Below are 13,599 nucleotides of genomic sequence, written 5' to 3' on the forward strand. Positions count from 1 at the left end.
GCCACTTAAGCGTTCCGTCACCGGGGCCGGTGCTCCCGCCCTGCCTGAGCCGGGCCCGGCGCGTGGGCGGAGCGCGAGCGCCCCAGGGAGCGGCCCCCGCCTGGGCGCGAGCCGCCGGCCCGAGGACGCGAGGGAGCCGGGCGGGACCCGCCGTGCGCATGCCCAGCAGCGCTCGAGGGCGGAAGCGGTGCCCCGCGCGCCTGCGCAAGAGGCGATTCCGCGAGGCGCCCCCGGACTTCAACATGGCGACCTAGGCCGGCCGCGCCAGCGCCACCACGGGCGGGCGAGCGAGCGAGCGAGCGAGACCGCTGCCGCCACCGCCATCGTCATGTCCCGGCACAGGAACGTCCGAGGATATAACTACGACGAAGGTAGCGGTTATGGCGAGCAGGTGCTGGTGGCAGAGCTGCGGGGCCCGCCTAACTGCCGGCCCCTCCACGCTGCCCCCGGCCCGCGCCCCTTCTACCAGCCGGCCCTCCCGTCCCGGTGGCCGCGGGCAGCAGCGTGTGGCGGGGCCCGCGCCGCGGTAGGGGAGGGCCCGGGGGGCTGTCGGGGCGGTGGGAGGGGAGAAGCCGCCCCCTCACCTCCCCTCGGCGGGGGTTGGACGGGGCTCCGGGCGAGGCCTCTCCCCGCCCCGTTCCCGGCCCGTTTCACGCCCGAGTGGAGGGTCCGGCACACGTGGCCGCTCTGCCATCCAGGATCTCTTCCTGCTGCCGGGGCCTCCCGGGAGTTTCCACACGGGGAGAGCGTGGCCTTGGTACGCGGTCCAAGCCACAGCTGGGTTCTACCTGCGTTGCTTTGAGCTGCCCAAGTTTGACTGTGCTCTTCAACAGCGGCATTGGCTTGAAGAAAGCCTCAGTACAGTTGAAGCCATCCATCTTTAGTCTTGTAAAACTTAAAAATTGATATTCACGGCCAAACTCTAGCAAAGTATTGCTGATGTTAATAGATGGAGTCACCAGCTGTTACCTGAGGAAGAAATGTAATTCTTAAAGATGGAGTTGTGCATTTAGGGAATAATCTTTTTCAAGCAGCTGTCTCATTTTACTTAAGCTTGTGTGGAATGAAGAAGTTCTTCTGTAAGAACTTGGCTTGTATCTGCACTTTCTTTGTGCCCTGGCCCCATTAACTTAGCCAAACTGTAAATCAGAGGGTTTTTTTTTCCACTCGAAGTCTTTATTTTTGTTGGCTTGGGCCATGGAGAAATGGACACACTTCAGTTGATACCGGTATTTTAAAGAACCCTTTGGTAAGAGCAGCAATTTTGTTGCTTCACTTTGTCAGATTATTAAAAAAAATGCAAGAAATTCAGCCTGCCTCTGGGCTTCTGCTGAGTGACCAGACTACGCGGTTTATACGTATGATAGTAGCACAAATTGGGTTTTGCAGTGTGATCTTGGAATTTCTTGGAAGTTGTAAATTCATGTGAGTTGTGCTGTGTGTTCCCACCTTGCAGTTTCTGCTAGTGTAAATTTGCCTAATATAGGCAAAATATTGGACTAGATTGGGAATTTTACTGCTTGATTTTTCATCCTCCAGAGACCATTTCACAGGTTTGTTGAAAGTATTTCAGCTGAGTCTCTGGCATTCATAAAGTTACGTGTGCAATCCACAGAGTTAATTTCAGTGTTCGTACACTCATCAGACTCTCTTTTAATGAGTTTTCTGAGATACACAGTAATTTGCTGTAGCCATTAAGTTGCTATTGCTGTTGGAAACCTGGCTGTGAGGTTACATGTCAGGTCTTGACCCTTGTACCGTATACTACCACTGTAGTCACACAGAATCATTTATGGCCCAAATGAAGTAGACTTTGTGTCTTCTTCTCTGTTAAATGCTATATATTCTTTTTATGCTGCTTGTGATTCTGTAATGTCCAAATATAAGTTGCATTTCTAAACTAAATATTTACAGTATTTTTTGATTTCCTTTCATAGGAAGACTTCTGAGGCCTTAGATCTTCTGGTCTTCATTTGACCATGTTCCATTTTTTCCCCCTCCTTTCTGAGATATTGTGAATGTAACCAGTGTGATATTCCATCTGCAGATATGTTTGCAATACAGCTGGAATGCTTCAGTAGCTTCTACTCTTCTCTGTAATTTATGTGATTTTTAAATACTTATTTTTATGGTCAGTGCATGTTGTGGTCTGTAAGTCTTTTAAAACAGTAAACAATAGATGTTACTTGTGAAATTGCCAAGTGCAGTAGTGTCTTTAATAATAGTTTGTTATTTTTTTCAGGTGTTTCCTTATTACTTAGTGAAAATTACACTTTTTTAAGAGATTGACATAATAGTAGGATTAGATTTTGGAGGGAAAGGTGCATAACTTACTCTTTGTATTTCTTGGTGCCTTTTTTTATGAGTAAAGAATATTTTTAAGTAACTGTATGAGATACTTGCTTTTTGCCTGAAACAATTTTGCGTGTTTAAAGGGAATTGTGAATTGGGATTTTTGCCTTGCTGAACTTCATTTGAAAGGTGGATGGGTGTGAGGACAAAACAGAGAAGAAAGGTGAGGAATGCATAGGAATGGAGTAGAAATGCTGATCCTGAGTTGTTGGAGTAGAAATTGCAGTTGAACTGTCTGGGGTTGAGACTGAGAGGTCAAGTAAAAATATCAAGAGAAGTGCCATTTTTGGAACTGGGTTTGGTCTGTGAGGGCAGAGGAGATGCTGAAGGAGGAGGTGTGAAGTATGGTAGCTCTTGAAAATTTTCGGCCTAATAAATAGAGAATTAAATGTTAAAACATATTATTGTAATAAAATTTTATTACTGTAATGTAGAAGGTTACTTCTTACCTAGGTAAATAAACAGAACTTAACTGCACTTCTGGAATACAGGAAATGAATAATTTCATAAAACCTTATGCAAAACCTATGCTTTGAATTATTATTTAGAAATTGTGCAGATTAATTTTGCTGTTTTTGCCTCATAGACTTTGAAGATGATGATGTGTATGGCCAATCAGTAGAAGATGAGTATTGCATTTCTCCTTCAACAGGTTGGTTCAGATAATTACATTGAAGTATTGTTCATTGATACCTGCTCTGATATTTATTTCTAAATTAAAATATTTAAAAGCTAGTGACACTTTTCCAAAGTGCCTAGTGGCGATAATCCTATTACAGTCAGTTACGTAGTGTTAGGCATTATACTTCTGAAAGTCTTATTAGACAGCTGGCCACATTTTGCATCCTATATGTATATTGTCTTAGATGGTTGGAATGTACTTGGTAATGTAAAAATCTGATCTGTGGGAATGTGTTGATAATCTTGAAACATTTGGTATCTTTTCATATGGTTAGTAGGATCTACCTGGGCTTAACAGTTGTTATTGTGCACCTGGTAGTCATTCTATGCAACTTCGAGTAAATATGTAGGGAGTAGGGAGTCTTATTGTGGGTTGCAGTGGGTGGTCCTCTCGTGCAAGATCATGTGGAGCTAATCAGCCTTCCAGCATTTGTAATGTTGCAAAGTAGGTTTAAAATAGTGATGGCTGTGTGCTTAGGTAAGGCATAATTGTAGTCACTCGGCTCAGCTGAATTCAGCCTGGCTGTAGAACATTTAAGTTGTGTTCTTCAGTCAAGTCTCTGACAAGATTATCAGTTTAGGGTTTCCCCACATTTGGTGGCAGTGTTTCTAGAGCTGAGTAGGCCCTGGAAATAGTACAGCCAGTGTTGACACAAAGCTGTGCTACTGCAGGTAGCTGGTCTGGATCCAGGTCCACTGTGACTGTGATGTAGTGTGTGACCTCTGGCCACAGGAATTTGAGATAATTTGTTCTTTAAAACTCTAGTCCTCTCTCATGCCCTCGATTTTAGTGGTGAAAATGTGCAATCTGTACTTTTTACTCAAGTATAGACTGATAAATGGCAAAATTAATTCCTGCCTGTGTACAGTAATTTTCCTAAGAACTCTTCATGTGTAAGCTTCAATTATAAAGTAATCTGATCTAGATTGTTTAACAATCTTAATAGTTGCTTCAGTTATGGGGATTGAATATGTAATGCTGTGTATGCATTTGGGAAACAGTTGCCAAGGCTGTACTACTTCTGGATATACACCTGCTTTCAGTATGGATTTCAGAGCTGCAGAGACTATTATATAAGGCAATTTGTTTACATTATGCTTTGCACGTTTCTGAGAGTATGGAATGACTGGGGCTCTTGTTCAGTGAGGAGTTTTATTTGTATATGCCTTAACATTGCTAAATCAGAGTGATGCCATGCACTTGTTTAAAGTTTTGTGTGAATATGCATTTTTACTCATGGGCTGTATTTCAAATGAAATTCTATGAAAGAAAGGATGTGTTCAACTCTGTTAAATTCTTACCAGTAATTTGACAGTGACATGCTGTAATAGCAATGTTAATTTTGTGCTAACTTTTGAAAATTGAGACTGAGTTTAACAAAAATGGTTGAGTAAGGTTCTGAAGACATTAGGCCATAGATTTGTATAGAAAGTACTGTTTTTCAAACCTGGGGTATATTCTTTTTTCTAATGCTGAGCTTTGCAGAATTACCACATTCCATGGATACAAGGATATTGCCCAGCCTGTAGTTTCACTGTGATGAATTTATATATATTCCAGCATGAGCTGTTGTATGCTCTGTGCAGTCCTCAGGTAGTAGTAACTATACAGCAGTGTCTCACCACCCCCTTGAAACCACTGCAACAGTTCAGCATCCTAACTTATTTTACCTTTACTTGTGTTGTGCTTTTAAAGGAGGAAAAACATTTGACTCTTTTTTTATACTTTGTTTTTTTATCTAATGCAGCAGCTCAATTTATTTACTCCAGACGAGACAAACCAGCCACATTTGCTGAGCCATTAGAAGAAGAATATGGCTATGAAGGTACCGATGCTGCTGCTGATTGTTTTGCATCCACGCATCAGTTGACTGAAGTTGATAAAGGTAATTATGGAAAACAACTATCAGAATAACCTCTTACATGAATTAAGGATTTACTAGAATAGTCTTAAATTAATGTTTCTTACTTGACTGACACTGCTCAGAATTCTGGAATCTTGTTATAAAGCAATACACTTCAGGAGCCTCCCTTCAGTGGTCATTCTTCAAGTTCGTAACTACCTTTTGTGTACTACTTGTAACTTGGTTGCACACGTTGAAACGTGTTCTTAGTTTCTTACTAGAAATGAGATTTCATGTGGAGGCATTAGAACATCTGTACTGACAACTCAAGTCTTGACTCTTGAATATTATAAACTGAGTATTTGTAGAATGATTTTTTTGTTGTTGTTTTGCATTCCAAATTATAGCAATCAGCAGTATTTGAGAGGTTTTCAAAGTCTTGCATTTCCTTGAAAGAGTAGCCAATATTCTGTACAATCTTTTCTTATCCTGTTTTGAATTCATGAGACTTCTGTTTCCATTCAGTCTTGCAGCCGTGAATTCCACGTTTCAAGCTGAGTTCTGAGCTGAGTGGTTGGGGAAAAATACTTGCTTTTGTTTTTTAAGCTTGCTGCCTGATTGCTTAATTGCTTGCTTTGTGAAAAAGAGTCACAAGTCTCTTTTCTAGGTGTTAATAGTTAATGTAGTTTTTAATGTTTTGGAAATAATCAGGGTTATTTTTAAATGTTGATAAGATCGCACTAAAGTGTGTTGAAATTCAATACTTCAAAAAGGTTGCAGAAAATTGTGAACAATTCTGAACAGTAAGTTAGAAAGAATTTTGATTCCATGTCAAGTGAATTGGTAGAAGTTAAGCTAATGCTTAGAGATATGGTTGAATATGGTATATTGGGTAATAATATACATGTTTTTACAGCAGGAAATTAAGCTGTAGAGGGCGATTTGAAAGAATGAGCTAGTAGAATGGTACAGGTGATCTAGACAATGCAGTCCTCTGGCTTTGCAGAACGCTTTTGACACAGTCAGCTAAGAACTGCTATCGGGGCAGGAAGGAAAGTAACATTTTGGACTATAAAAAAGAGGGAAAAGAAACCTCAAAATATCCACTTGTACTGTGAAAACAGCAGTGGTCTCACAAGACCTAATATGTTTGATACAGTATGTAGTGTTGGCCATTAATACAAAATTATTGATGTAGCCAGTGTGGCTGCAAAGAGTTTCACGAGGTTGTTCTTGTTGAGTATTAGATAGTAAAATGGCAACAAGCACGTTGTGCAGGGCTCTGCCCATACTTGTTTTGCAGGGCAGATGTCTGGGGAAGATTCACTTGCTATTTGAATTACAGGTAAAGGGTGCTAATATAAGTAACCTTGTAGAGGTTGGAATTCTGTGGTGTTGAATTCCTTTAAGCAAACTTCTTTAAACATCTTCCAGGAAGTGTTCAAATAAAAAGATGTAGTTGTCTTCCTGTTCTTCAGCTCCTGTTTTCTAAAATCTGAACTGGCAGCAACTGGACTATTCAGGAAGATTTTCTTGTGCTCTTTAGTGTTTGTATGGCTTCCAGTGAGTGGCAGCCTGGTGAATTTTCAGTCTCTTGTTGTGCAGCAAGTATCTTAGTAAATGCTTATAGTAGTTGCAGAAATATGCATCAAAGAAAATTGATTTTATCAGCCAAAAATGTATTACAATTTTAGAAAAAGTAAAGATTACAGGTAGTTTGAAACCTGGCATGTTGATCAGTTTTCAGTTAAGGCCTGAGGACCCTGAAAATGCTGTTGTACTTTGGGTGTTAATTGTAGCCTCTGTAAACTTAAATGTGCTGTTCAGTGGGATTTTACGTTGACTTACTAAATTATTTTAGATAATTTTAAGGTGATTATTTGTATTTCTCCTCTGCAGTGAAGATACATATTTTACAACATCAACATATTTCAGTACTGAGACTTTCTAGAATAATAAATGGTAGTCAGTAAGATGTTCTTTATTGCAATATCTGAAATAGGTAAATACTCTGCAAGGTGTGGGAACAAAGTTTATCAGGGCAGTAAGTGAGATTGAAATTAATTTCTAAAGGTTTTAGCTCTTACTGTAATATTTTTCCCTTCTGTTCGCTAGTCAGAGGTGTGGTGCTAGTGGTTAGGCCATTGAAGACATATTTTTGGGCAGCTTATAACAGTAATATGTTTCTTTCAGCCCGTCTTAATTCATGCCTTGATCAAATGAGAGAAGTTTTGGCAGAGTCCATACCAGAACAAGCAATGGTGCAAGCAGTACTGGATACTAAATTTGATGTACAAAAGGCTTTGGATCTTGTGCTTTCACAAGGCAGTAAGCAAAATGTGAAGACCAAGAATAAGGATGCTGTGATTTTAGCAAAGACTACAAAAGGTATACTTATATTTAATTGTTTACATTCAAGGTGATTCATTTCTATCTACAGTTTAATTTTGGCTTTACAAACTGTGAAGACGCTTATCATAGCAGTAGTCATTTCTTGGAAAATGAAAGAAGACTGACTTACTATATGTGTGTTCTAAAACATTTAAAGGAAACAGCTTTTTTTGAGCTACAAGTCAAAATAACATCTCAGTGTCAGTTAAAATTCAAGCTGCGACCATCTACAGTTCATGATCAATTTCTGACTTACATGATTTAACTGAATTAATGCATGTCCTTAAATCTTTAATTTAAAGCATCTTTAAATTTTTAGTGCTTCTCTTTTTTATTTGATGAACTGACATCTCCCATCCCTAATACCTCCCTTTTTTGGTAGTGTCTCTATAGTAGCTTTCTTATTTTGATTTGTACTTAAATATTGGTAGTCTTTACTGGCATTCTCTACTAATTCTTAAAGTTCTTTATGTATTTCAATAGATACCTGTAATTTAATTGTTGAACATTCCTTACCTTTGGATAACACTTAGTAATTAAATGCCTTTTCATGTTTCTTGATTCTTTTTTTTGTTCCTGCTGTCAACTTTTAAAAAATGGGATATTTCATTGTGACTGGACTTCCATCTGAAAATTATTGGCTATTGTAAGGTAAGGAGACTTACATTGTTGTCCAGAAATGTGTATTGATACAGGCAATTTCTCTTGTGCAGTAGACAATTTTGCTGACAACACCAGCAGACCTGGGTTTGGAAACTTGACAGCCAAAAGTGGTTCAGCTCTTTATTCTTTAACTACAAATTTTGAAAAATCTGATATACCTTCATGTGAAAGGAAAGGATTGAAATCCTCTTCACTTGTTCTGTCATCTGCGTTCAGTGAGGATTTGTGTAAAGGATCATTTTGTGAACCTGTGAATAAACAGGCAGAGAAGCAACTACCAGAAAATGCTAATGCAGTAAATTTGGTTCCTGAGAGTGAAGATGTTCGCTCTAGCATAGGAAATAACCCATTGAAATGCAAGGAAACACAGGACTTGAAATCCTTGCTGATGCAGAGTGTGGTTTGTGATTCTCTGAGTCCTGAACACAGCATTCCTCTTGTTTCCTCAAAAACTTCCGATTGTAATAGTAATGCACATTTTTATAGTCCTCCATGTTTAACAAGTGCTTTAGGAAACTTGGTTCTTGATAATGAAGTCAGTCATACTGTAAATAAAAGGAATGAACTTCTTGAAAATTTTTCTTCACTTGCGCATAGTCGAAAACAAGAAAGCCCCTCTTCAGATATGGCTGCTTTGCCAGTGTTAAGACCTGGAAGCACATCATTGGCTGACTTGCTTCAGGAGCACCAGGAAAGCAGTGCTAGCCACTGTTACTCTTTGGCTGATCTTTACACCCAGTCAACAGCAAGTCTCACTGATAGGAAATTGGGAACCTCATCATTATCACAACTAGTAAGTCAACCCCAGACTTCAGGTGGGATGCCAGAGCTAACAGGATCTTTGTCTTCTCTAGCCCTTTCTAAAGTTTCTCCAATAAAGGAGGTTGAGAATTTATCACTCTCAGATTTAATAGCAGAGACCATTGAAATAGATAAAGCTCAGCTGAGAACTGACTTGGCCACACACAATGTATTTGAATTGAGGCCCTCCCAAGGAACCAACATTGATTTAAGTGTCCTTGTAAAAAATGCAGATGTATCTACAGAGAAAAGTGTGGTAGGACAGTCAAATATACTAAGTCCTGAAACGAAACTTTTAAAAGAAAAACAAGGAAAATGTTCTGGTTTTGCCAAAACAAGCAGGAAACCCAAAAAAGGGCATGGTCTTAAGAGGCAGGATTTGTCCCTTTCATGGATAAAGGCACTGCGTGCAAGACCTTCAGCTTTTGCTTTAACCTTGTGCCTCCGTTATCCTCCAAAAGGATATAAGCAGCGCACAGTTGGGATACATAAAACTTTCCTATACAGTAGACAAGTACAAGATGTAAAACCCAAGGAAACTGGTCCTACAATAGCCATAACACCATTTGACTTCAAATCAGCATCTCCTGATGATATTGTGAAAGCTAACCAAAGGAAAGCTTTTACAAGACAGTAATGAGGGAAAAAAAAAGCATCAGTATTAATATTGCATTATATTTAAAAAATTATATAGGACCTATTTATGATCCAGAACTGACTTTTTAAAAATTTTTTTTAATTGACATATTACAGTTCTTGCTGATAGGCAGAAATTTGTATGTGAACTTTGAAAGTGTTGCACTGAATATCTCAATTTTTGCATAATTTTCACTGACAGTTTAACATTCTTAACTTTTGGAAAGCCTTGAACTTTACTGTATAGCTACTGCTTGTACAAAATTCTGTAAACACCATTAGACTTCTTGAAATATCACTATGTGTTCAAGATACAGTTCATTGGGAAGAACAGTGAATGATTATTTTGTAAAGTAATTTACTTTTGCTATATGGTGTATAGTTTGGGGAGCAGGAGCCTCAGTTTATATTACAATGTTTTATTAAATGTTCTTAAGGTTAGATATTCTGATAAAAGTATGTTATTAGCCTTCCAGTCTTGTAATGGATGTTTCCAGTCAATGTCATTATTCTGTTTCTATCTTTATACTGATCACACTATTACAACAGAAATGCCTTTAGTTTTTAAAAGCCTCAAGGACCTCAGGTTTTGACACTTCTGGTTGTGGTAATACACGTGTAGGTTTTGATAGGACCAAATTTGTAGGGGAGCAAGCAATTAAATTGTTGTGCCCCCCGACTGCAATTAGCTATCAAAATGTGATATCCAGCATTTTAAACCAGCAATTTTATAGGTATGTACATGCTGCATGTATTTCATAAGAAGTTTCCCTAGGATTCTATTGTTTATTCTCAAGTCTTACAAAGAAGTACTGAAGTATCGGTTCTTAATACTGTAGCATGAGAGTCTCTGCTCAGTGGAAAAAAAAAATCAGGCAAAGCCTAAGTGCTGTTTGTGTCTGCCTCTAGTCTTTTTTGAAGAAAACTTCCTTTAGAAATGGAAATGCATTCTCTTCTACTGTTTGCACCCATTGCTGTTACTTTGAATCCTTAGATGAAAGATCCAAATCAGAACATTCTGGACTTATTATGGTGCCCTGTTATTCAAATTAGTAGCTGCATGTATGTTTGAACTTTCCTTTTAGTACACATTATGACTTCTAATATATTTCCAGTGTCATTGTCAGTATTTTAGATTCAGAACAGCAATAATTTCAATAGAGATACTGCTGCAACTAGAAAATGTTTGTTCATACACTTAATTCGTGCTAAACTTGGCAGCTAGTATGAAACAGTAGATATGACTTTCATCTAGTTTTAATCTAATTTTTGTTGAGCATGTTACATCAAAAAGAAGACAAAACCTTTAGGTTTATTCCTGACTCCAGGTTGCACTACGATTTTGTTTCTAAATAAAATAAAAGAAAACACGTTCCAGTTCTCTCAGGTACAAATTTAATGGTCTGTATATTTTGCTTTTTGTCTAGTTGTCTTGTCTGTCAGTTGTCATTTAGGACTAAGAGCAGTGTGATCTTTGACCTTGTGAATGAAATTAATGTTTCTTAACCTAATTAATAAAAGTTTTATATAATTACAGTGCTGCAGTGTTTATGTTCCAGTTGACGTGTTAATCTAGCCATCTGTATCCTAACCTATTTGGGGTTCCTTTAAAGGATTAAATAATGCAATCTAGTGTACATACTATGATCTGATAAGTTCATTAGCAGGAGCATAATTGATTTCCTGAGAAGACTTTCCATAGAAGTCTGGTTTGATACTCATTGTAATACTGGTTGTTTTATTAATTAGTCATAATAGCAAATTCTACTGTGTCAAGAATATGAAATGCTTTTCAGTGATCTGTTTCTCTGAAGTTAATCCAAGCATTAACTTCCCCCTGCTTAAAAATCCAAGTCTGTTTTTCCTACTCACCAAAGGGTCCTATTAGCAGAGTTTGTAATTAAAGCTCACTTTTCCCAAAACCGTGTGTATTTTTCTAGTAGAGAAATTCTAATTTTTCAGCATAAAACACGAGTGCAAAGTTTGGCATTGTCATGCCTGTTATATTTGTAGGTGGTTTTGCTTTCCTGTGTTTCTAATACTCCAGACTTAATTAATGTCAATAGATATTTCTAATACATGTGGGTCTTTTAAAATGGAATAGCTTTGTTTTCCCATCTAAATCTTTTCTTATTTTCTCTGTCTAGCTTCTCTTTGGTTTTGGTCTGTTTTCTCATTTCCCTGGCTGCCCTTATGTGCATAAAACTTCTTATAATTTGTAATAGTTTTAGAGCATGAACTGGATATACAACTAAATATAATAAATATAATAAATATAAAATCCTGTGTATACCATTGGAAAAAGTAGTAGGGGGCAATGTGTAGTACTTGGAGCTCAGATTTGGCATTGTTTTCATGCAGATTAAAGTTTGAACAAGTGACAAGCTAAAGGGCATCAGCATTGTATGTTAATCATGGATCTTACTGTGGGATTGTTACCTTAGTAAACAACTTTGGATCTTGTTAGGTACCTAGATTTTCATATATAATTAGTTTTTCATTGGCATTTGACTGTGGTGTTCGTGGTCATGAAGGAACAGTGTATGCTGTTCAGGGTATAAGCAGTAGGGGAGGGATTTTTCTTCAGTTTGCAATCCTGAAACCTGAAATGAGCCTTGAATTAATACAGACCTGCAGGCTGAACATAGGAGAAGGTGCCTAAGTGGTGGGTAAACCTGAATTCCAGTTAATTTTCAGCAGAGATTTAATTTCATGCCTAGACAATTTTATAGTATTGTTTTTCTAAACAAAAGGTATTGTGTCACTATATTTGCTTTTTAAATTAAACAGGTATTTTAATAGTTTCCTTAATTATTCCTTTAATTTTTTTACTGAGAATGAGGCTTATGGTATCAAGGACAGTTTTAATTGTGTTAGAATACTGCATGATAGGGTATGTGGCATTTTTGTGTAACAACTGTGTTTGCCCTTTGCACCAAAGGGTTTGTGCCTAATGAATGCTGGAATTCTAGTAAACTTAATCTGCCTATTTTAATAAGGGTTGTGTTACTTGTTTTGGAATTCAAATATTAACATTGCAAAATACTTGTCTGTCTTTCCATATAAACAGAAAAAGATAATATTAAACTGCATAGACATACTACTACTGTATACTCCTAAGGCATTTAGTACATCAAATTTATTTTGTGCATAGTTTTTAAGTGGCTGCTGACTATTTTTAATACAAAATTGACTTCTGGATGTTGCTTTATATATGTAAATAAAATGCATATTATTAAAGGACTGAGTTAATTACAATTTCTTGTTAACTTACCTGATAGAGTTGAATGTTCTGTAATGTTTGTATCTACTGTGGAAACAGACTCCAGTTCTTACCTAGGTTTGCATGGACATTCTTTGCGCAGAAGATTCCTTTGGAGAAGGCAAGGCAAAATCTATATGAACAGTTCTCAAGATCTTAAGTTTCACATGCAGCAAGCTGTTTGAATTTCTAGAAATGCTGCACAATAATATTTCAAAATCTTATTTCTAAGTGACTAATGGGTGCAGTGAGGTAGTCTTTGCAATCTTGTGTTTTTCCCTATTTCCTTACTGTGCCATTCAAAAACATTTGCCCATAATCAGCAATTTCTCAAAATCTGCACTTCTGCAAAAAGTTAAACAGCAACAACTACTACTGCAAAAATGAATATCTGTACAAAAGATTTGTATGAAGATAGGATACAACTCGTCTTTTTATGAAGCAAATGTGGTTTATTACAGTCCCATTATACAAGGGCAGTAGTTTACCTTTATACAGGTGCTGTAGGTTAGGGTTATACAAACGTTCATTCACATCTTTTTCAAATCTAAAGTACTTGACTTCTCAAATTTTTAAAATCTCTTCGTATTAGGTATTGATTATGGATCTATATTTCAAGCAAATACTTCATCACATTGCAATTCATGTAGTAAACTTCCTCAGGTGCTGAAAGGGGGTGTTTTTCTGTTTTTTGGGTTGTGTTTTGGCTGGTTTTGGTTTTCTTTAAATTTTTAAAAAAAATTTTTTTAATTGAGTTGAATTTTATAGATGTCTTACTTTTTTGTTTTCCTCTGAAATGTAGAAAGCTGATAAACTTAGATTTTGTGTTCAATTTATTGTGTCCAGGCTTCTAATGAGATAATAGGAAATATTATTAGTCCAAGTTATCTGTCTGCACTGGAGAACAATGTTATGAAACAAAAAGCCAGTGGTGATTTATTTATTCATTTAAGCATGCATTTGTCTTCC

At 37.7% G+C, this 13,599-nt stretch overlaps 1 protein-coding gene across 2 annotated transcripts in view; it reads left to right on the forward strand.

The window, feature by feature from the left end:
* The first annotated feature begins 230 nt into the window (after positions 1 to 230).
* The window catches only part of HBS1L (HBS1 like translational GTPase), a 59,534-nt gene continuing 46,165 nt past the window's right edge, over positions 231 to 13,599 (forward strand). The window contains exons 1-5 of one of the 2 annotated variants that reach the window (XM_082302822.1): positions 231 to 371; positions 2,939 to 3,004; positions 4,782 to 4,919; positions 7,071 to 7,265; positions 7,925 to 12,511. In XM_082302822.1, the coding sequence (XP_082158948.1) occupies positions 329 to 371; positions 2,939 to 3,004; positions 4,782 to 4,919; positions 7,071 to 7,265; positions 7,925 to 9,369 (1,887 nt within the window). In that variant the 5' untranslated portion in view covers positions 231 to 328 and the 3' untranslated portion in view covers positions 9,370 to 12,511. Of the gene's footprint in view, positions 372 to 2,938; positions 3,005 to 4,781; positions 4,920 to 7,070; positions 7,266 to 7,924; positions 12,512 to 13,599 lie in introns of those variants that run through there. The other variant, XM_082302821.1, reaches the window with a different exon arrangement.

This window comes from Coloeus monedula (assembly GCF_965178545.1).
Source record: "Coloeus monedula genome assembly, chromosome: 2".
NCBI classification, from domain to species: domain Eukaryota; kingdom Metazoa; phylum Chordata; class Aves; order Passeriformes; family Corvidae; genus Coloeus; species Coloeus monedula.